This window comes from Centruroides sculpturatus, unplaced genomic scaffold, assembly GCF_000671375.1.
Source record: "Centruroides sculpturatus isolate CEXI.00-Female unplaced genomic scaffold, Cexi_2.0 scaffold883, whole genome shotgun sequence".
NCBI lineage: Eukaryota > Metazoa > Arthropoda > Arachnida > Scorpiones > Buthidae > Centruroides > Centruroides sculpturatus.
In genome coordinates, this window is record NW_019385114.1 from 270458 (window position 1) to 294869 (window position 24412).

At 34.6% G+C, this 24412-nt stretch overlaps 1 protein-coding gene across 1 annotated transcript; it reads right to left on the reverse strand.

The window, feature by feature from the left end:
- Positions 1-7667: 7667 nt before the first annotated feature.
- LOC111634976 lies at positions 7668-17348 on the reverse strand. Its single transcript, XM_023379824.1, has 4 exons — positions 16097-17348; positions 15494-15698; positions 15372-15416; positions 7668-15290 (listed from the first exon to the last, which is right to left on the reverse strand). Exons 1-4 carry the CDS (start codon positions 16161-16163, stop codon positions 14759-14761), a joined length of 849 nt encoding a protein of 282 aa, XP_023235592.1. The 5' UTR covers positions 16164-17348; the 3' UTR covers positions 7668-14758.
- Between the last annotated feature and the right edge of the window lie 7064 nt (positions 17349-24412).

A 24412-nucleotide genomic window follows, 5' to 3' on the forward strand; every position in this document is an offset into this window, starting at 1 on the left:
ACACAAAATTACTGGCATTTTAAACTTTAAGAAATATGTTTTAAAATTGACAGCATAACTTGTTCATGTACAGCTGGACAATCAGGAAACTGCCAATTCTTAACAATCTAATCCACTCTTTCAGAATTCAGAGAAGCTCATAAATATAATCGACCAATTTTCAAATAATTATCTGTTTTTCATGTGGGAATAGAAATAAATGAAAACTTATATCAGGCTCCCGTAAGGCTTTGAAATTGCAATTTGAAACACAACAGAAATCTTTGCTTTTTCTATTGCTATTCATCTTTACTGCTGATAATAAACAAAAATGAATCAAATGACCCAGATAGAATAGTTTTGTTTTTAAACACCAGAGGGCAAACATCTGGTGAAAAATGCGAATATGAGATTTTGAAGTTTTGGACCAAGATACTTATAACCTGGTCCCTCTAAACCAGCGATTCCCAACCCGGGATACACGATAGGTTGTTTAGGGGTACAGAAAAAAGTTAGTTATTATGGCAGAAAAAATAATATATTATATATCACAAATTAATAGTATTAAAAAATTATTAGGTAAAAAATATTCCTTGCAACAATCACAAACTTTATTATACATTTCAAAATGCAAAAATAGAAATAAAAACTTATGCTGCAGATTGTACAATGCAACAGATCAATAAATGTTGCGCAGTCGATCAATGGTAGTGAGGATACCATTATATGTGATTAGTGATTATGCTACAGACTTTTGATGGTGAAGTGTGTTACCGTTATTATTATTATATTTCAACAATATCCCCATGTGTTGTTTGCAAAAAGTATTCTTTTGTTTATAAAAAGTATTTTTTATTGTTAGCATGGAAAAAGACATAGCTAATTTCTCCAGATTTTCTCTACAAGCGGTAATTTTTTTCATTATTTATTCAGTATTTTTATTAATTTTTTATTGACAAGACTGTCTTGTTTATAAAATCGTACTGCCTGCTGTGTTATCAGCTTAGAGGTATGAAGGCGTACATGTCAAAAGTTGCAATTTGGCACAAAGTATTAGGTGCCCAAATCATGCCCACATAAAAAAAAAAAAAAAAAACAGACTTGTTGGTACTCGGGGACCATGAACCGAGTCAAAATAAAATTCAAAATGGCGACACTCTCTACAAACAGGCAGTGCGAGATTTGCGCATGCATTGCTCGTTGGGAAGTTGGAAATGCCACAGGGTACGCTAATGAAAAAAAGGTTGGAAACCACTGCTCTAAACTATCCTGTAGATGATTTTATTCATATACAGTAATATGACATATGGGTGATCTGTCAAGGAGGAGATACTTCCCAGGTCTTTTATGAGAAACTGCCCCTATTGACTTGTTACTAACATGAAGAAAATCTGGAAAACTCCACTGGGCCAGTCCTTTGGTGAAGTGCAAACACACCACCAACTACCAGTGATCAATGGTGTTATCCACTCAGCCACTGGTGGGTATATTCTGTAGATCAACATCACCTTTTGCTCTATAACAAAGCACTGCATAAGTTTCCTTCATTCTTTTGTGGTTTCTCAGATATAGATATATTACTAGAATCATGATAATCATGAAGTGTCAATTCCTGCCAACCAAATAATATAAATACTGCTTTATAGGAATAAGTTTTCTTTTGTTTTCCAATATTTGTTGCTGCCTCCCCTGACTGATTCTGTTTTCTGTTGACAATTCAGGTCTTAGATCTTGCTCATGTTTGTTTAAAATGCTCAGCATCAGAAACACAACTCATAAGGTATTTTAGGAAGTTTGACAAGTAACTGTTTCAATTACTTTCTTCCAGTTTGTAAAATCTTTCTTCACTATTATATCAAGTTCCTGTAAATTGTCACCAGCTCTGCTTCTAGCAAATAATATGTAATATTTACAATAGATGACCTTTCTTCTACTTATTAATATACTAACCAGGGAAAAATTCTTTAGCTAACGATGTTGAAAATGAAACATGTAGGTTTTTCTTTTCATTACTTTGTGCAAACTCAGTACCAGAAAAGATATAATCTTCAGAAGTATCCATATAATGTCTAGAATTTCTCACATTTTAGCAACTGTTCTCTGAGAGCAGTTTTGGTTAACAAACAAGCTGATATTAATAGGTTTGGACTCACTGTCAGCACATGTGTATACTACTGGTAATTAAAGTATTTATAGATTCAGTAGGCTTATCAGAAGAGCATTAACAATTTGTTCTTTAACATTTGTTTTGTTTTTGCTATTTAAAAAAAACAAAATTAATATGGGCAGTTGTCATTTATCTCTTTTCTCAGCCATTTTCTGATTGAACACAATTTTTTAAACACTGGTGGCTTTTTCACATCAATTAATAGTCCATAATTCACTATTCACATACACTTTAATTTCACTTGTTTCTTGTGTTTATCTCTCAGATTACATCTAGTATTGACTGACATGCTGCTGACAAATGAGACTCCCTTATATACCCACCAGAAAAATGTTCTAGAATGTTCTCAATATATCTAGAAGGAAACTTCAAGGACAAAATTAATATCTGAACTATGATTTTTCTTCTGGAATAATCCATAGTTACTTAGTATAAATAAGCAATTGATAACCAAGTATTCATTTTTTTTTATAATAATAAATTAAATAATTGATTTATATTGAATTATTCATTAATAAAATAAAATTTTAGGTTTGTTATTTAAGACAAATTTTTTTTAGTTTAAATTTTTATTCCTAAAGCCTCTGGGAATCCAACACCCACATCACCCCCATAAATATGCCACAGCACTTCCATATACAGAGAATTAACTGTAGTTCCAGCTTATGTTCACAATAAATTGAAAGATCCATTCAAGTACAAAATATCTGCATTTAGGATACTGATAAAAAGGGCCTTCTTATGTTCTACACAGCCAGAAAACCTGAATAAGAACTTAGTTATATTATTCAAATTATGCCAATACTGAGGTATTCAGCTTTTCTTTATCGTAACTTACTAAACAAAGCCAAAGATAGTCAACATTTCAACAAAGAAAAGCACCCAGCTGACCCTATAAAAATTAGAAATATTCTAACAATAGGTCAAAGAACAACGAAAATGATAAGGCCTTTATTTCCAAAACAAAAATATCAGATTAATGATAATAAAGCCTCCAGTAGTATATGAATTTGTAAGAAATAAAGTGTAGTGGATAATATGCTAAATAGTAAAGTATAGAGCAGTGGTACTCAACCTTTTTTGTTGATGTACCCTATTAGCCCATTAGTTGTTTCTCAAGTACCCCTACATTTTTGTATGTAAATTTTATAATTACTGCGTTAGACGTATACAGCCCTTATAACTGAGTACCATAAAAAAAACTCTAACTAACTAGACCAGTGGTATAAATAAATACATTTCAGCTATCTATATATAACATACTTATCAAATAATAACACAAGAAGTGTTAACAATTTACAGCAAATTTTATAACGAAAGTTAGATGTACCCCTTCGATTTATGCTAGTACCCCTAGGGGTACATGTACCCCCAGTTGAGAACCACTACTATAGAGAATACTGATAAAAATAAGAAATCAAAGAATTATCAAATGGAACATTGGGAGCACTTACCAAACATTATGGGATAGATTGAAAGAACATTGGTATCAATCTTAATTAAAGGTTGTCTAAACACAATCTAGGCAGAAATCCTAATGACTAATAAAAATAAGAAGCAAAATGGGAAGAAGCAAAAGTCATACTTTCAATGTCAAACAAAATCTCACTAAGAATCGCAGGAGAGTTCATAATAGCTACAACCCTACTATAAACAACTGGAAAGAAAGGAATGACTTACAGACAAGGATGTGGATGTTAAAAACTGATACATGTAATAATCATTAAAATTTTAATGGTCATTACATGTATCAGTTTTTTGTATTATTTATATTAGTATTATTGTTATTATTTTGATTTTTTACTATAAAAATGAACAATTTAATTGTACCAATTCTATATAACAGCTACTTAATACATTACATCTCAATTTTATTTTACAGTGAATTAATTCCTAGAAGGCATTCTATTTTATGATTTCAAATGCATGCTTCAGTGACGTATTATATTTTGAATATTTAAGTGATGATGACAGAATATTTAAAAACTGTTCTTTGTTCAAATTAAACCTACTACAATCTTATGATGAGACAAAATGTCTTGGAAAACATTTAATCTTGACTAGAATATTCAGACACTTAAATATTTCAGTGTTTTATTTTTTACTGATTCAACTTATTTTATCAAAAATAACTTGAATCATTAAAACCTAATATTGATAAATTATTTTTATCTGTAAAAATTATTTTAACCTGAAAATGACCATTTAATACAACTGAAAACATTAGTTTTGTTAAATTAAAGTTTCTTTGCTGGAATGTGAAGATGTTTTTAGAGTCTAGTTATTGTGATTTCTTTCCAGTTATTCTTCTTCTTCATCTTCGTCTTTTTCCGTGTTTATATGTGGTCTGTGTTTCCTTCTCTAATACATTTTTTCCATTTCTCCCTATCAAGCGCTTCCTCTCTCTTAAGTCCCATCTGGTTCAAGTCTTCTTCCACCTTATCTTTCCAACACATCTTTGGTCTTCCTCTTTTCCTCTTTCCTTTCACTACCTGTTTTCCAATCTTCTTTCCAACATAATTGTCACTTCTTTGCTCTACATGGCCAAACCACCTCAACCTGCCTTCTTGCATCTTTTTGCTCAAGGGGTCCACCTTAACAGAACCTCTAATAAAATCATTCCTTATTCTAGACTTCCTTCATACTCCACACATCCATCTCAACATTCTCATCTCCGCCATGTACATTTTTCTTTCTTGGGCTCTTGTTATTGCCCATGTCTCCACTCCATATAACATTGCAGGCCTAACAACTGATTTATACAATTTTCCTTTCAGATTGCAGCTAACTTTCTTGTCATATAACACACCGCTCAGCTTCCTCCAGTTCATCCATCCACATTGAATTCTATGCTGCACCTCAAATTCAATCCACCTCCCATCTTGACAAATGTCCCGAGATATTTAAAACTCAGAACAAAAGGGAGCAGCACATTTTGGATTTTAATATTACACTCATCTCTACCATTCAGAGAAATGTTGCTGCTAATGACTTGAGATGGACCCTAACGTTGTTTTAAAGATTGTCATTAGTCTCAAACCTCTGCCCTTCTAGCCATATTTTCAGTTCAGGAAAGAGGTGGAAGTCTTCACACATTAAAAAGTCCCAAAATGGGTGGAAGTCTTCACCATCTTTAAACACCCAGCATATAGCCCCAATTCAGCACCAAGCGATTTCCACCTCTTTCCTGAACTGAAAACATGGCTAGGAGGGCAGAAGTTTGAGACTAATGACAATCTTCAAAACAATGTTAGGGCCCATCTCAAGTCATTGGCAGCAACATTCTATGAAGAGGGGATGGAAAAGTTTGTCCACAGATAGACAAATGCCTGAATTTTCATGGTGATTATGTCAAAAAGTAACCATATTCATACCTAACTTTTGGAAATAAATTCATTTTGTTATTTACATTTGTCTTTGTTTTATGGACCATCGGAGATTGAAAAAGAAATAGCCCTCGTATATACAATTCCCTTAGAGGATGAGCAGTATCTATGCAGGATACACCTCTCTCCCCATCTGTACAGATCAAAAATCACCAATATAACTCTAGTAAAAGTCTCTACAACTTCTCTGGCACCAATTGCTATGCAGCAGGCAACAAAGTTCTAGGAGATGGCACAACCATAGTTAAAAGAGTCCAGCATTAGCTCAGCACTCAGAAATAGTCAAAATATACAAGTGGAGCATTAAAGGGAACTGTATAAATCATAGAGACACTACAAACTTATCTAATGTTTGGCAGTTCCTATGACAGTAAATAGAACTTTGTTCACAATGCATTGTCCAATGATTTACAACCTTAATGTTTTATTTCATAATCTTTAGTGGTAAGTGAAGCCTCTTAACACCTTAGATACACGATTTTTGTAACAATGTCATTAAGCAGCATGATATACTAGAATGTGCATTATAATTCAGTTATTAATGCCAAACAATTGCCGGATTATATTGGACTATAATAAGGCTACTGTTAATAATTAAATATTAAGTAATTTTGCTTAGAGATAGGCATTAGGTGCCATTTAATCCATTAATAATTTGGCATTAATCTAAAAATTCGGTTAATAGATTTTTATACAATCAATTATTTTTGAATTATTGTTTTGGATCATTAATTTGAATGCTAGAATGCATCATTAATTAAATTTCTGAAGGTTCAAATGTTTATCATTAATGAACATTCAAACCTAAGGATGGCTATTTAAGATAGCCAAAAACATTTGTTTTTAGTATTAACTGCTGGATTAAAAAAGGTTTTTAATTCTTTTGACCTCAAATAATATGCATCTCTTTTTTTTCTGATTTCTCTGTACAATAAAACATCTAATACTGATGTAAAAAATTATACTTAAAAATGATCTCTGATAAATCTTTATTCCTACTCTAAAGTTCTTTTTGTAACATTCTGTCCTATCTTAACACTATAAATAAATCACACTTTATTAAACTAATTAAGTGTTTAATACAAACAAATGTTTAGGATTAGTTACATAGCCAATTATTGGTTTGGAAAAATATTAAATTAAAGTTTAAAAATTTTAAATTGGAGAAATATTTATTTATTTATTATTATATATTACTATTTATTTTGTATCAATAATATATAAGTCCACAACTTTGCAGGTTTTTATAGATATGTAGTTATGATACTTTGACTTATAACTAAAAGCACTCGATTATAACAAAAAAGTCATCACTTTGAACATACATAACAGATGGTGAAAACACTTAGAAAGAATAAGCTTTTATTTTCTTTTTATAGGCAGAAACTGTTTAGCTTTAATTATCATTTTAAATGACTTTATACATTAAGCTTCCTGGGACTGATGCAGTTTTTCAACTTACACAAAAAGCTTTAGAATGAATTAACTACTCTAATTTACTGTAATAATTTATTTTTCATATCTTTTATTTTATATTATTTCACTAATTTATGATATTTAATATTTTATAGCTTCAAACATAAATTCAAAACATTTTAATCATTAACTAAATTGATTTTGATTAATAACAAAGGATTTATTTCTAATTAATATCAATTGGAGATTACAATTTATCTTACTGTTTATTCTAGTTTTCTTATGCTCATCCTTAATTAAAGTAATATATTCCTTTCTCTTATCTTCATCCTAAAAGTATCTTATATTAATTCCTTAAACATCCTATCATAATTTTTTTCAAAATTTACAGATATAAATAATCACTGCTAGTTTCCCTATACTAAGGTGATTGTATGTCCCCCATTTGTCTGGGATAGTCCCAAATTTCACCAATTTTAACCCTCAAAAACAATGTCTGAAATGTTATCAATTTAATACACCTAAGTACTCAATGAAAACTAAACGTAGTTGAAAACAAAAAATCACATCTAAAATATTACAGTAGAAGCTGTTCTTCAGTTAAGCCTTAATCCTTTCCTCTCTGCCGCGGGGGAATTTCGAAAAATCCCTTCTTAGTGTGCATTATCATGACGTACCCTAACTGTGTATAAAATTTCACCTCTTTAGGTCCAGCTGTTTGTTCTGGGCGATGATGAATCAATCAGTCAATCACTCAGTCAGTCAGGACAAGTAATTTTATATATTTAGATAAATCAACAAAATGATTATTATTTATAATAGTCATGTCCTATTCCTCAATCTAACTTTTTTCATAAAATGAATGCAAAAAATTAATATTTTATTTGTATTAGTTTTAAAATTGATGCCTAAATTTAGAGTTAAAAATGAAATGCTACTTAAGAAAACCGATCTCATATGTAGAAACTTAAGCTGTAAATAGTTCAATGAACTGATAATTTTCCTAAAGTTTATACTATTTAGTCAGAGACTCTGCTTATTTTACACTGCATTCACCATTTTGCACAATCTATAGTTTCTGTAAAATAGACAATCTGCTTTTTTAACATGATTATGTTAAAAGCTCAAAGTGGAGAATTTGTGGAATCCTCACTAGAGGGATCATTCATTTCTTTAATGTAATTTGCATTACCATTCAGTTCTACATAAACCTTCTGCTAAGATCTGTAATGACAGAAAGAAATTAAGACCTACTGCAGAGAAATGACATTCTGCTTATCTTCAAGAAAAACATCTCAAGGAATATATATATATGCATTTATAATATAATGTTTCTACCCTCAATTGAAAAGAAGTCAGAGAACTCAAAGATATCATACACAAGAACAAAGAGACTGTCTCAACTTTGTAAGCCTATATGCCCTCTATTAACCTTGAATGTTGTTTTGTGCTCTGAGACTTTTTACTTTCTTATATCCTTAATGGTTACAAATATTTTTCAGATATTCTAGAACTAGTGCTTTAGTTAGAACTGAAACTTAACTTTTTTACACATCATTTTTCTCCTTTAACAACACAGTCCACAAGGAAAAAATAACAGTTCTATTTAAAAAAAAAAAAACTACTTTGTGAATTAGTTATAATGAAGCTGAAAAAGTAATCTCTATTTTTCACCTATCAGTGACTACAACCATAAAGTAGATGACAATATGCTTATTTGGAATGTATGGACATTTAGACTAACTGATTCTATAAGCTCCAGTTGATTCCTAAGCTGGATAAATTTTTCCTCGCTTATGAATAACAATCCTTGAATTAACATTACAACTCAATCAATTACAGTGGTATCTCATACTTTAAACAATTTAACTTTAAATGCTTCAAAGTTCAAACACTAAATTTGGCAAAAATTCATAATGGAGTTCAAATTGCATATGCAATAAAAAATATACTTGAAACATAAGCATAACTTATTGTGCATCCAAGTCATCTCTCACTCTTAAGACATTACACTCGTATGTTTTTTGTGCTTTTATCACTTTAGTTTTGGTGGGTTTGATTATATATAGAATACTGTAAGTTATTTTTCAACTTTTCACAATTTCTTCCTTATATTTTAGTTCTACTTCAACAACAGAAACCAATTTGAAAACAAGTAGCCTTGAAAAAAGACAATGTAATCCTTACATTTAATTTAATTGTTACATGAAACGAATACACACAAAACTTGTAGTTATATTTACTTTCAAGGATTTCTCCCACACCAGGTCATATAAAACAAATATGTGTAGTCTTTAACCAATATCCAGCATGAAAATTCCAAACTAATATTGAATCTTAAAGAATTTTAAAACTCAATCTTAAAGAAGAAATGAATCTCTCAACAGCGTGGCAGTATTTATTGGATGATGAATCGTAATTTATTATACAATACACCAGATTATTATGGGATGCGCACATCGTATATCCAATAGTTAAAATTATTTTTAGAAAGGCACGTGATTATAAAATACGCGAGATTATTATAAGATGCGCACAACATATCTCCACGAATATAAATTATAAAGAAATTATAATTCGGAAAGGCATGTGATTACCTTCCTCATTTGAACTTCTAGTAACAGAGCACGTTCTTATTTAAAAATATTCAATTTAAGAATCCAGTACATTAAATTTGGCCTGAAGAAGAGCCCAGGAGGGGCATCAAAAGCGTTTGCCAATATTAGTTTGGAATTTTCACGCCGGATATTGGTTAAAGACTACACATATTTGTTATATTTACTTTCTTTCCTGTAATCTTTCTTTGTTGACAGTTTTTGGGTACCCCATACATTTTGTATCCCTTAGTTCAAAATTTCTTGAATGGTACTTTTTAATGTTCAAAGTTTTGTAGCATCTTCCCCATACAAATTATGAATTGTTTTTATTGTATGGCATTAATGTATATCTTTTCCAAAACTCATAAGCATATGCCTAATATGCCTTTTATCTGAAGACATTTCAACTTGATGTTATTCAAATAAAATGTAAAGAGATAAAACAAATAAAACAGCGAAACCATTTTTGGGATGAGACTGTCTCGGAGAGCACGAGCAACATATGCGCAAATCTCGCACTCATGCCCGTTTGTAGAAACAGTCTCAGCATTTCATATTTTCTTTTGACCCTGTTCTCGGTCCCCTGACTACCTACAAGTCTGGTTTATTTTATGTGCACATGATTTTGGCATCAAATACTCTGTGCCAAATTGCAACTCCTGACATGTACTCCTTCATACCTCTAAGATGTGCAGCCATTAACAGCAGCACAATTTTAGAGACAAGACATAGTCTTGTAAATAAGTTTAAAATAAAACATTTTAAACACAGAGCACAATCCCACATTACTGCTAATGTGAGATTGTATTCATTATAATTGAATGTTATAATTAAATTGCACATCTATTTTAAGTAATGACAGCTGTTAGTAATATGCAAAAACTTTCTGTTGAACACGATATAACCATTTACTTATTAACCATGGCATTTGACAATTGTATGAAAGCAACAAAGTCTAAAAGATAGGTTGTAGTATCAAAAGCAAAAATGAAAAAGGAAGTTCATGAGGCATGAAAACATTACACATACAGCAGATTTGATGGCCATGTTTAAGATGCCTAAGTCAACAATATACAACTAGTTAATGAAATTTTCAATTTATTATTAAAGCATTTGATTGTGTTATTTTTACTTTAAATTATGTGTACTTGCTGTTTTAAGTTTATCAAAATAGGTATTGTTTAGGATCTGCAAATGGATTAATCAACTTTCCGTTATTTGTAATGGAAAAATGTGCTTCAGACTTTGAACAATTTGAAATTTGAACAGCCTCCAGGAATAAATTAAATTTGAAGTTCAAGGCATCACTGTATATGGGGACAATATGCATTTCCTGAATATACATCTTTTGCTAATGAAAGGACAAACCCACACTAAAGTTTTCATTAATCCCTTTTATATTCCAGTTTCTTTCTTGGATTCTTTCTGCTCTACAGTGTCAGCATTTCATACTCTAATTAAATAAATGTACTAGTACATTCACTGCTTCAGATTTATGGGTCTTAAATTAAATTTACAAAGAATTTCATAAGTATGGCTTCATAGAATGGCTTTCCTGTCTGCAGAACTGATCAACTAATCAAGTTCCATCACAATAACTAGCTGCCAAACACTAGCAAACAGATTGTAAAATATTGTGAAAACAGAGAAAAAAGTAATCTTGCATCCACTGTGTAAGGACACTGCTAAGTCTAATAATAAACACTTCATCTTATACCATTTGTTGCTAACAATGAGGATATCCTCAATAGTTTCTTTCACCCTCCAACTGGACTTAATGGTAAAGTATAAAACACCTCTCAAAACATCACTAGTGTCCTGTGACAGATTTAAATCATTAACAAATGTTTTTGAGCTCCTCCTGAGCCCTGCTTCAGGTTTTCAACATTCTATGAATAGAACATGTATAGAAGAACCTTCATCAAATTCAAATCACTACATTACCAATGAACCTCTGATAGAAATGAACATACATCACTACATAATAAGAAGTGTGTATTACATTGACTGAATGGCACCTTATTCATATATTGCTTGCTAAGCATATGATATTTGTTTTTTCTCTTTATAGTTAATGCATGCCCCTTCTTGTTGGCTTTAAAAATTTCCAGGGCCTCCACATCTCATGATACCTTCACTGTGCATGATTGTAAAGATCAACTTTCTTGCTGTAACAAAGCTTCAATGTCATTGTCAGTGGCATGTGCAGACAGGGCAGTGAATAGTTTTCCACTATCAATGTTGTATTTGTGTTCCCTTATTTGCCATTTCAGAGACCTAGTGGTAGAGCCAACATATACAGTCACTGGATGCTATCAGGGTTTTGAGAGGTATTTTATTTGATATCTTCATTGTAAGGTGTCTATATCATTCCTGCAAAGAATAAAAATTTTGGTATATGGTATATAATGATCACTTCTAGATCTTTTTGCCAAAAACTAAGAAACATAAAAATACAACACAAATAAAGGAATTGATAGCACTGTTTCACCATCCTTAACTAAACTTCCAAATTCTATTCTTGGATTACTACTCATCTGGAGTAACAGCCACCCTTCTCATGCTTGTATATTAGAAAAGAACAAAATCTATAAAAACTCAATTTTGAATTTATGCCTTAACTCTCTCCACTCTGCATAGAAGTTTCTTATCAACAATTCCTGTCCACTTTTAACATCTTAATCATCATTTGTTTTTAAGGTTTGTTTTTACTTATTTTAAGTTTTTATTTTTATTTCTTATAATTATTCATCTCTTAATTATCCTAAAAGTTCATTGCAACATTATATTTTAGATATTCATTGTTTTGTATTATTCTATTTTTTCTTGTAACACTACGTCTTGTTTTTGATGCCTGTGTTGATGACTTGTTAATAGGGTTGAAAATATTTGCATTTGAAAATATTTGTTCACTCTTACCAATGAGAATAAACAGATGAACAAATACTAACTTATCTCAATTATATCTTTTATACTTTAGCATTAATATAATGCTAAAGTATCCAAGCAGGAAGCTTGACAGTCATCTCTATCCAAGTCTACCCATTTTTGTGAAATATTCTTTCAGAATGGCGAGATATGCAAAAATTTTCCATTCAAATCCCAATAAAATTACTGTAATACAGTAGTCGTATTTTGCTATTCTGTATTGTTAACGTGTATTTTTTTACTTTTTTTTTAATGATTTATACATGCTAAGCTTGTAAACTTCTTGTTGAAGATGTGTTAAATCAGATAAAGATAGATTTTTCCATTAAACAACCCAATTATACTTTCCATTTCTGTTAGACAGGTTCTGCTATATGCAAGTTAATTTACATTAATTTTTGCAAAAAATTCAAGGGATCAAAGAAATTTTCCATTAATGACAGGTTTTTGCTATATACAAGTTCCATTATAGAGAGGTTTGATTGTATATAGTTTTTTGTTTCTGAAAAGTTTTTTTCCATGAACTTAGGTTTTTGACCAGCCATTCTGTTTCATAAATCAACATACACAATATAATTTTATACTACTTTAAAATTATGAAATTGTTTTTGCTAATGTTTCAAACAATTCAGTTTAACTGAGAATGTCAATTAGAAAAACCATCTGAATTTCAATATAATTTCATGTATTTTATAATTGGGAATATCAAAAAACAACATACTTTGGCAAAATTCTAATAATTCTTTTACATAATTTGTAATACTTCATATTTGTTTCTCCCAAGCAACAATAAGAAGATTAGTGAAATCGGAAAATTATATTTTGTGAAAAAGATCCTAATCTATTACCTAAAATATAACACAAGAATAACTGAAATAGAATAAGCAATTTCAAACCTAATATAGAGGAAAAATGCTTAAATATTCAAACAGATCCTAACATTTCAAGCTGAAAAATTAAAATATTATTTCACCCAACCAGACAGTTTATTCAGTTGACATCCAACTACTGAAATGCATAAAACAAGCAATAAAATTTACCCTAAACTATAATCCACAATATGAGTCAAAACAAGAAACAATAATTCCAAAAATAAATATAATCAAAAGTATGCCATCGACACAAATTGATCACAACAAAATCATATCAGAGAAGTCCAGCAAACACTAGTTTCCATGCACTAAAATGAACAGAGAAAACTTTGACCAGATCCTGTGCAAATTTGGAGAAAGACAGATGAGAGCAGAGGAGCCCAACCTACAGGAGCAAGACAAAAATCCTACCACATCCAATATCTGTCTGTTCTCTCTGCAAACAAAAATGAGGGAACAGGACAGACCACGTCCTGTTCCCTCATTCTGCCAAAATCCATGAAGGAAAATGAGCCAGGGTAAAAGAGGACTCCACACTTTTTCAGACCCGTCCAATTTTTAAGCTACATGGCAAACTAGCACAACTTTGATTTTGATGCTCCAGTCCACAATCCAACAGTTTGCCAAATTTTCATTTCTTACAATATTTTTTTTTAAACAGTCGTCGACTGGTGTAAAAACAGGGAGAAAAATAAAAATAATAATGAATTGACAGGACATTGCCATAAGTAGTAACGAAATAATTTCGCCCTCGTTTCATATAAACGAATACTTTAACGAGATATCGTAGTACGTTCGAGTAAAAAAAATTTCCATTTACGTCAGCGACGTTAGACCCCGATTTGCGAGAATCGCACCGAGAGAGAGAATTGTCGGTACAATTCTGGCCATTAAATCGGGGAAAGCGACGTCGGAAACGACGGGACACGCTCTAGGGAAGGCGAAACGAACTCCCGAGTTAACGAACGTTAAATCCGAGACTCGTTTCAGGCGCCGTAAACGGGAACTAATTTCGATTTAATATTTCTCTATCGATTGGCCGAAAACTAAGATTGGTACTTCGTACGTTTCTAAGCCAGGAAGCGCATTCCGAACGAGACCAGAAGAAAACGAAACTCAATCGGAAGCTGCACCGACCACCGTTTCCATTTTAAAAATTTCGACGGCGCGGACTCGCGCCCTGACGCGTCGCGAGCCACACGCGAGTCAAAAATCGCGAACGAGCACGTGGATCAACGACGACGTCAAATCGGAGCCGACGGCGCACGCTCGACCGACCACGAGAGAAATCGGTGGAAAGCACGAGGAAAGACAGAAGAAACGATTTGATGCTTTTTCAATTTAATTACTTAGTTTTCGATCCAGTTTGATTTTTTGACGACGAAGAACGATGGGACGCTGGAAAAATAAAATTTAGACCAAAAAACGAGGCGTCGAGAAGGCGGAAACGGATGCCGATGACCAGAGGTCGACCGTTCGGAATTCGAAAAAAGGCCGACTTCTGATCGGCGGTCGGAAACGTCGCCAACGACGTTTTCGAGTCGCGCGATTTCCGGAAGACAACCGACGCGCACGCCGGCTTCTGTCCACGGCCCCAGACCGAGCGTAACGCCGGGCCGCGCCGATCCGCGGCCGGATCTTCGTCTCTCGCCCGCGACCGATTCTTCCGGAACGAAATGCCGTTTCGGTCGGTGCCGTCGGAAAACACCTCGGCCAATTTCGGACGAAGAGACGGTCGGCGGGTCGACACCTGGGGAAAGCGCAATCCGGGCCGGGCCCGCGGCCGGCGCGACGTCGTTCCGCGCCACGCGAGCACGGAGAGGCCCGACTCACCTGGATGTAACGCAGGGCTCCCCTCAGGATGCTGAGATTCGAGGTCTTGCGTTCTTCCATGTTGGGTAGCTGCCTCTTCAGCGTTTCGAAGCATTCCTTCAGATGGGCGCGCCTGTCCGGTGCGAAGACAAACACAGTATATAGGAATAACGTGCGAAACGTCGACTAGACGTCGACTCGACTACCGGCTCACCTGTTTTTCTCCAGCTTGTTGTGCACCTCTCTGGTTCCTCCTCCCCTGAAAAAAGTCGGAGTTTTCGTTAATTGATACAGCGATACTCGAGCGGGAAAGAGATTTAAGAGAAGGCGACTCACCCCTGTATCTCGTCACCCAGAATCGGAGGTTCCCTGGACAACTGTCCTCCGCCGGAACGTCTTCTCTCCTTAGAGGCATCGGGGCGACCGGCTGGAGGTTCGCCGTCCTGTTTGCAGGCCACCGATCTGTGTCTGGGTCCGGTCGGCGAGGCTTCTTCGCGTGCATACAACCTCCCAAACGTGTCGTAGTCATGAGGTTCTTCCCCTTGGACGGAAGTGAAACGTCAGTCTCACGTCGTCGGTGTTTACGCGCTCGTCTGCCTTCGCGTCCGCCAATTACCAGCGTCACGTGGAAGACGACAATAATAAAAGTCGAAGCGACGGTGCGGGCGGGCGCGCGCGTCGTTTCCGGGTTAATTCGAATTATCGGAGCGATCGATTTTAAAATCGTAGGAAAAAGATGTTATTAAATAAAGAAGGGCGGCGAATAAAGGCCGGAGAAGGCCGTTATGCGGCGATTACGAATTACCATTGAAGACTCGGAACAAAAAGGTCGGAACCGTGTCGACGCTGCGGCCCGAATAATCGGACTGGGACGCTGGCCTCGTCCGCCTCGACCCTCGAAAACCGATTCCGCAATTACCGACCTTTAAAAGGACTTACCACGTGCTTTAGCTTTGGAACTGTATTCGACGTATTTCGCCGCTTCCAGTAACGTCTCCAGATTCATCACCGTTACATCAATTAGTCGGTTGCCGACAGCTTCGATCGGAACGCGACGCGATATTGGAAACGGGGGAACGAGTAAACACCCGGGCCACGTTCGTCGAACACTTTCCTGCCAAGATGGCGGGACTCGTCAAAACAGTCGCCGTTCTCTGGTGCAAAAATGCCACAGCACCACGTGGTCACGATGATTGACGTTGCATGGCTACCGGAACGCCTCGTCCTTATACCAGTCTCGGTCGCCCGATCATTGTCTTTCATAGAAATTTTACTCTCAAACAGGATTTTAAAAATAAATTTCGCTCGATTTATCGTTTAGAAAATATACGCTATATAATCTCTGCTAGAGAGCGCTCTCGATCCGATCCAATCGAACAGTGCTCTGGAACTGTCTAACGAATCCGGGTATAAGAACGTCGGCATTTTGAGGCCGAAATGGTGGCCGCCGTACTTTGGAACGGATGCGTGAATTGTCTCAATCGCTCTATCGACTTTAATTCCTCTCGATACCTCGGAGGAATCCAGACTTTTTTCCCAAGATTTCGTAATTAAGCCGCGGACGGATTAATCGTCGAGTACAGGTATAAGCGCGCGGATTTACGCGACTGGAACCTTCCGGGTTCGACCAATCATCGTCGATTCGGTGACGTAGCGGTGGGTCGGGCCACAATCACGTGTAGCGAGATGTTGTGCTTTCGCCGCGTACCACCCCCAAAGTTGACATTAGCGAGTCGACGTCGCATCCGAGATTTTTCGCTCGATTATTCCGTCAAAATGGATAAGTTCGCATCTTTCGACTGATATTCGGCTCGCCGTCGTCGTGCGTAGGGCCTCCGCCCGATCAGGACTCGTTTGGCGTTGTGTGTTCGTTATTTCGTCAGAACTCTTTTCTGTATTCTGGAACGAATGGAAAACCACGCGTTTCGTCGGTCACGTGGAAACGTCTGGCGTAACGGTACGTCACTTCCGTTCTTACGGCGAAAACTTCCGCGCTAGTCGTGATAGCACGTGCGCGAGTTTTTATTTATCACGGAGAAATAGGCCAAAACGTTACGTTAAGAATCGAACGGCGACCAAATTTGACACGGACGACGTGGTCGAGGCTCGGCCAACCCTTAATATTTAGGAAAGAAATATTATTGGGAGCCCTCTGCTGGGCCGATTTAACAACAAAATTTAACGTAAATATAACACTCGTTTTCGTCCGGTGTAAGCCAGTGTAATAACGACGGCTCTTTAAGTCGTGTAAATTATTACGCTGAAATTGAATTATATTCGTTTATATATTGACAATAAAATAATGTAAAGACGTTCTTTCCGACGTCACATTTAAGATTAAGATTTTCTTGAGATTGTACTTAATACAGAAAGCGAAACAGATGAAATCAATAGGCTGATTTGTAAATAAAATAAGAAATATTAAGTTAAATAATTATATGCGAAACAATAAAACTCATTACAAAAAAAATATCTAAAAATCATGTTTAGCTTAATTTTAAAATATGAATGTGTCATTTTAAATAACATTAAAATTTACATTTAATTGATTTTATTTTTTTAAAATGGTATTTACGTTTTCCAATAAATCTGAAATGAATAACTTGATTGTTGTAAGACCAGGACACCGTCGAGAGGAGAAGAAAGCTGGGGATTTTTCCCCTGGTCCGGAGAAAACTTAGAAGCCTGCTATAGCATTAATCTATAGGGGTAGGAACTGAGTGGTTCTTACCTCTATAGGTTAATGCTATTTTTACTAACAGAAAATAAAATATTTAAGACTGCTTTTTGTTAATAAAGAAACGTTCTACGTATTTTATTTGTTAAAAAAAAAAGGCGCAAGAGATCCGCTCTATCCCCGAGTGCCATACATGTCCTCGACGTTCGTACAATTAATTGTCCTTATCAGCTAATTACTACATACTTCAAAATATATAAATACATTTTATTAAAAATAATTATAACTTTTCAAAAATAATAAATGTACATAATAATTTTTTCGTGCATTTGTAGCATTTCAATTTTTTATTGTTCCGCTCCGGCATTAAAATGCTTGCTCCATGCTCACTCTATCCTCTAAGGAAAAACTTTTTAAAAGAAACTTAAATTTAAAAAATTTTATAAACCTTTTTTCTTAGCAATACGACGTCGTTATTCGTTCTATAAAATAAAATAGTAGAAAGTAAATTACTTTTTTATTTTGGTGGACGGTCGTTTAATGTTAATTTTAAAGCGGAAAATAATCGCTCGACATCGTTGAGTAGTGAACATACGTGATGCAATACGTCAAGCGACTCGAATGCTCTCTGGGTAATTTTGAATCACCTCAAATACCGATTTTATGATACTTTGAACCTGGAGGTTTCAGTAGTTTGACCTGGTTTTTCACATAGAAAGAATTATGCCGTTCTTCAGTATCAACAATATCCATTGTTTTTATAAGTTTTATTTCTCTTTTCTTTTCGTAGAACTGCACATTTACTGCAAGAAAATTTGTTTCTATGGGTTGCCGCGTCCATCTTCAAGTAACACGAATTTCTTTTTAGTGTTTCTGTGAGATAAACACGACCAGACTCGGAGAACCAATTTTCCATTGCTCCATTTTCGATTTTTTATTAAATGATGCTATGTAAGTACTATTTTCTTCAGATCCAAAATGACGCTTTTTCGCCGCAATCCTTGCTTTATCTTCTTCGTCTTTCCCTCTAATCAGAGCTACATAATTTTCGGATGATTACGTTTTACGTGCGGCCAAAGATTAAAGTTTTCACGGTACCTCTTGTTTCGCTAGCCTTGAACTTAAAGTTGCATTGTTTGAGTTAGCCTTTGCTTGTTGCAGATTTTTTCTTGTTATTTTCAGATTCAAATGTGAAAATGTTATTCAAATCTCCTCCCGTAAATCGGCTACGAATCATAAAGGGCAGTTTTAATATTTTCTTTGTTGACGACGACTCCATAATTGATCTGTGCTAACGAACACGATATAAATCTAACATATTATCCATGCATACATATGTATGACATACCTGTCTGTAATTTAAATGGATTTACATTCTTATTAAAAAATATTAAATATTCCATTTTTATGAAACTTGACCAAGTATGTGATCGTTCACGTTCATTCTACATTCAAATTAATGGTCACTGCACAATTTGCGATGAACTCCAATGTCTAGCGAGGAGGAAAAAACAAAACACGGCGTTACCAAATGTTAGTTAACGGTCTTGCACGATAACATGCTTGCTAAATATTAAAAAATATTAATATAAAATACTGGAGGAATAGAGCAATGAGAATTATCTGTGCTCCTGCTCCACTCCAGCTGCGAGCAAACACCCACGGCTCTACTGCCTCGAGCTCCAGCTCCGTGCTCCGCTCCAAAATACCGAATTTTACTTTTTGATAGACTACTTTTACTTGCTACCAGCATTGCTACTGCTTTTGTTTCTTATATCTTGACTAATTCCATAATGAAATTTTCTTATGTTTGTTTATTTTTCCTGTTGATATTAAAAATATAAGGTTAATATACTCAAACTTTAAATATGAACAAAGTAATTTTTATGTAAATCAAATATTTGTGATCTGTTGTCTGAAACGATTGGTCTTCTATTGTAAGTTTTCAAGTTTTAGTTCATCTACTTTTTCTGAGTCGAATACTATTAAAATGTCCACGTATCTTACAAAAAAATTTGAATTGTAAATTACAAAATAATTTTATTATTTGTCATCCGGCAAAAACTCTAATCTGAAATGCATTTAAATAAAATATCTGGGAACTAGAATTGTCTTCTGAGTAATTCTCGAACTCGGGTGAAAGTAGGATTCGAACAACAAGACATTTTGTTTTTATTCGTCCAAAAAAACCCCTTTAACTAACAATAACTGGAATTATATCTGGCAAATATTGCTAATTTTAGTTTTTTTTTCCGGAAATAAATAAATATGCATCGAATATTAAAAATCTCAAGTATTAATATTTTTACTACAGCAGGTTCATCCTTACGCAGAATAAGTTCACTGATATATATGTAAATTAGCAGACCAAATAGTGTCGCTGGGATGACTGTGCGTGAAACTCGTCATAAAAAAAGTTACAACAGTTATTGTGTGAATTTTGGTATGATATACGAATATAAATTACAGGTAAAACAAATATTGTTAAAAAATGTTTATAAATTTCAATTTATTTATTTGAATTATTTGTATAAACTTAAAGAACGTCATATTCGAAAGCCCTGTCGTCAAGCAGTCAGCTTCGAGTATTGTCAATCTGTTTATTGTCCACTTGATATATAGAATATGAAACTGTCCATCCTGTACGACATCTGTACGCTCGTGATATGTGCTTTTGAGGTATGTTTTTAAAAAGGATTTTTTAAAAATGTTATATCTACGGGATGTTTTACTCGCGTATTTATATGTATAATTTCTCATGTTTTATTTTAATGTTTAGTTGGCTGAAGAGGGGCTAATGCCCGAAACGCGACTTGTAAATAGCGTCTCAACTGAATAAAGTGGTGAATAATCTGCCAAGTGTTGAATAATGTCACCGTAGTGTGTCTGTAAAAAAGCAAGAATATATTTTATCACGTTCAAAACATGGCCAGTGGCGTAGCGAACATAACTGGCGCCCGGGGCACGACACTTTATTATTGCCCCCTCCCCTCCAGAAACACATATAGTTTGTCTTGGAGACTATTTGGGCGCCCCTCTGCGAGTGGCTCCTGGTGCATGAGACACCCCCTTGCACCCCAATCGCTACGCTACTGAAGTTAATAAACATAAATCTTTGTGAAAAATATTATTAAATGATTTTATATCGCGTGATATAGCGCATGTGTTTATATAGACTCATCACGAGCGACGCCAACACTCGATGGAACCGATCATCGACGATGAGAAAAGCGAATAACGCTAACACCCAAATACGATTTTTTTCAGATTTCGGCTTGGATAATTTTGTGGAAGATGCACGTATACATGCAGAAGTGAATAGAAAGCTAGAGTTGTTATGTGAGGAGCAATTTGATCCTCGTGATCTAAGTATGAAATTACCAACAGATAAGATGATCAGATTGATTTCTTCGGTTATTACAGTAGAGCGTCGTTTATCCGAATCAATTGGGGACTGGGGTGGTTCGGATAACTTTATTTTTCGGATAACGAATCATGTACGAAAAAATATATTAATTTATCCCGTGTTGACATTTTTCTCCGTTGCGTGTCGCTTCGCGTTGAATTTTCGTCGATGTTAAGCCTAACGAAGACAATTGTATCGTTAAAAATTATTTTTTTATTTTGTACAAACAAAATAAATATATTGAAAAATATAAAAACAATAAAAAATTATACTTCAGATGTTAATTTAGTATCAAAAACGTAAAATATTTGAGTAGCCCAAGAAATAGCCGAAGATTGCAGCGCCACAGCACTAGCGAAAATTTAAATTTGCAGACTGGAATGCTTTCGGATAACAGATGTTTCGGATAACCAGCTTTCGGATAAACGACGCTCTACTGTATTAAAAAACTACTGTTGGAAAATTACCAGGAAACAAATTATTTGGAAATTGTTCTCGGGCTTGCGAGGATTGTTTCGGTTACAACGATTCAAATTCACAACAAATTGATAAAAACGATGTTTACTTTCGTTACAATGACTGCTAGAATCATCTTGTATCGTGTGATCAGAAAGTTCAACTGTAAGCTGTTAATTACTGTCTCAACAGGTAAGTTTTGGGCTGCAATTTGAAAAAATTGTACACCTATAAATTCCTACTGTCGCTGTCTGTCTGTTCTTAATCTCGAGAACGGAGCAATCATTTATTGTGAGAGTGTCACGATGCCAAACTGCAATTTTGAATCATATTTTTAAAATTTACTTAATTTATAATATATGCTCTCCACCTCAAATTAGTAATGTCTTGCCCCTGTACATAATACTTTTCCTTTAGCAATCGAGTCGTGCCAGTCATCTAACATCTTTCAGGGAAAAATTTTTAATTGAAATAACATGACTTCTGGTTTGCATCGGAAGTTCATATATAATTAATCGGAGCCTCCTAAGGTTTACATATCTGGTCTCATATTTCATCTAACTCCATTCTCGAGATTAAGGAAAGAGACGAACGAACATATGAATGACAGTGGGAATTTATAGGTCTACAATTTTTCAAATTGCAGTCCAATAAGTGAGCTGTGGTTGTGGATAGCTTAAACGATAATGTTTATGTTGCTGCTGTGTAAATAAATCTATTGTATATATTTAATATAAATGATAAAGCCTGCCAACAAATTTCCATAGCTCTTTTTTCATGGGCCGATTAAAATATACAGTAAAACTTGCATAAGGCTCACCAGTGGCCGAGTGGTCTCCGTTGCCGCTCATAGCGGTGGTGACTGGACCCTAAACACTGGGAAGTTCGGTCGTGGGTTCGTGCCACGATCGGACAGGCTGGCTGCTTGGAGTTTTCCGGGTTTTCTCCTTGCCAATAACGACTAAATAGGAGGCCAGTTCCCCATAAAAGTCCTCCCGGAAGGCATTCTTTCCCCCCGCGCGCGTGACACATCATTCAAGGAAGAAGGCAATGGCAAACCACTTCCTCAACTCTTGCCAAGAAAACTACATGGACAAGAAAAGACTTGTCCATGCAGTCACCAGGAGTCGACGACGACTTGATGGAAGTTAACAACAACAAAACCTGCATAAACCGGAATTGCATAGCAGAGGATATTTTTTTCCGGTTTGGCAGATTTCCGTTTTGAACAAGTTTTTTTAACATAGAAAATCGTTCTGTTCTGAAGAATTTTCCGTTTAGGCTGCTTCCTTTTTATTCAGGTTTCATTTTGGACATATTTTATCGTACTGTACATTGTGTTCCTACTGTACACCGTGTACTGTACATAACCAGAAGAAATTAATTACTTATAAAATCCAGAATCGGACAATTAATTGCTGCACAAATATGGGATCAGGGCCCGCTCTAGGGGCGGACAACCCGGACGTTTCTCCGGGCGGCAAATCTAAAGGGCGGCATTTCGGTTGCGAATGTGACAAAATATAAGTTAAATACTTAATAATCGAAATTTATATTTATCGATTTTTTTTCTGTGGCTAAAATTACCACGCAATTTACATTTCGTATTTATTATTTTTACCTAAAAGCTAAGAAAATATTTGCATTCCTTAATTCTGAAGAAAACAATTATAAAAGAGGGCTTTTGGCAAAAAGGAAGCATAAGCAACAATGTTAAATTTTGTCCTAAACCTTAGTGTCGCCTTAAATACTGCGGATCACACTAATAACTGTAGCTAGTGGAGGAAAGGAGTTTCTCTAAATAAAAATTAATTAAAAACTTTTTACGTTCCACTACCACGCAAAATCATTTTTGGCCATTTGACGATTGCGCATGAAACTGCCAATCAAGTAAACTTAAAAGAGTTGTTAAGTTTGCAGAACTAAAAGTGAGAAAAAAGTTTCTTTTGATTTTAGTATAGTTGATGTACTTTCGTTTAGTTCTTATAGAATCTAAGTTCTTTGATTGTACAATAATACATTTTTGTACTATCATTAAAAATGCATCTAGTTAACAATTTGTAACTGGTACAAGTATATATTAATTTTTACTGTTTTGTACTACTTGATGGTTAATTTTACATTATGTATTTCTCTCTAAATAAATTTAAGAGGCGGCAATTTGTCTTTTTTCCGGGCGACATAAATGCTTAAGCGGGCGCTGATGGGATTCCCACTACACAATTCAAAATTTCCATTACACATTTTGTATCCAGTTAAAGACACATTAGAATATGTGCTAATCTATAGTTTTGAAATAACATTTTGCTAACAGATACTGAGACAAATAATCTAAATTCTTGTTTTGTTCATTGCCTAAATCACTCCACATTATTAAATGATCTATATCTCTAATTGTGGGATCCATAGAAATTAGCACAAACTTCCAGCCTCCGTATTTTCACGATGTGTTATATCCGCTGCCCACACGAAGAATACAGCTTTGTCCGCATCACAGGTAACTACACAAATTCTCAAATGATAAAACCAGACTTGTCTGAGACAGAAAGCTTTAGAACTACAGTAGACCCCCCGTATATAACGGGTTCATGTAATATGGATTCGTATATAACGGCGAAAAATAGCGATCGTATTCGTATAAACACGCTAAAAGAGACTCGTATGATACGGTAAAACGTCATCGCCGACTCGTGTCGCGACAGGATTGGTCGAATCT

Coding starts and splice junctions, on each gene's coding strand:
- LOC111634976 (XM_023379824.1), bottom strand. CDS start 16,163: ATGAATCTGGAGACGTTACTGGAAGCGGCGAAATACGTCGAATACAGT. Junction 15,699..16,096: donor TTCCAAAGCTAAAGCACGTG/GTAAGTCCTTTT, acceptor CTTCCGTCCAAG/GGGAAGAACCTCATGACTAC. Junction 15,291..15,371: donor AACAAGCTGGAGAAAAACAG/GTGAGCCGGTAG, acceptor CGCACCGGACAG/GCGCGCCCATCTGAAGGAAT.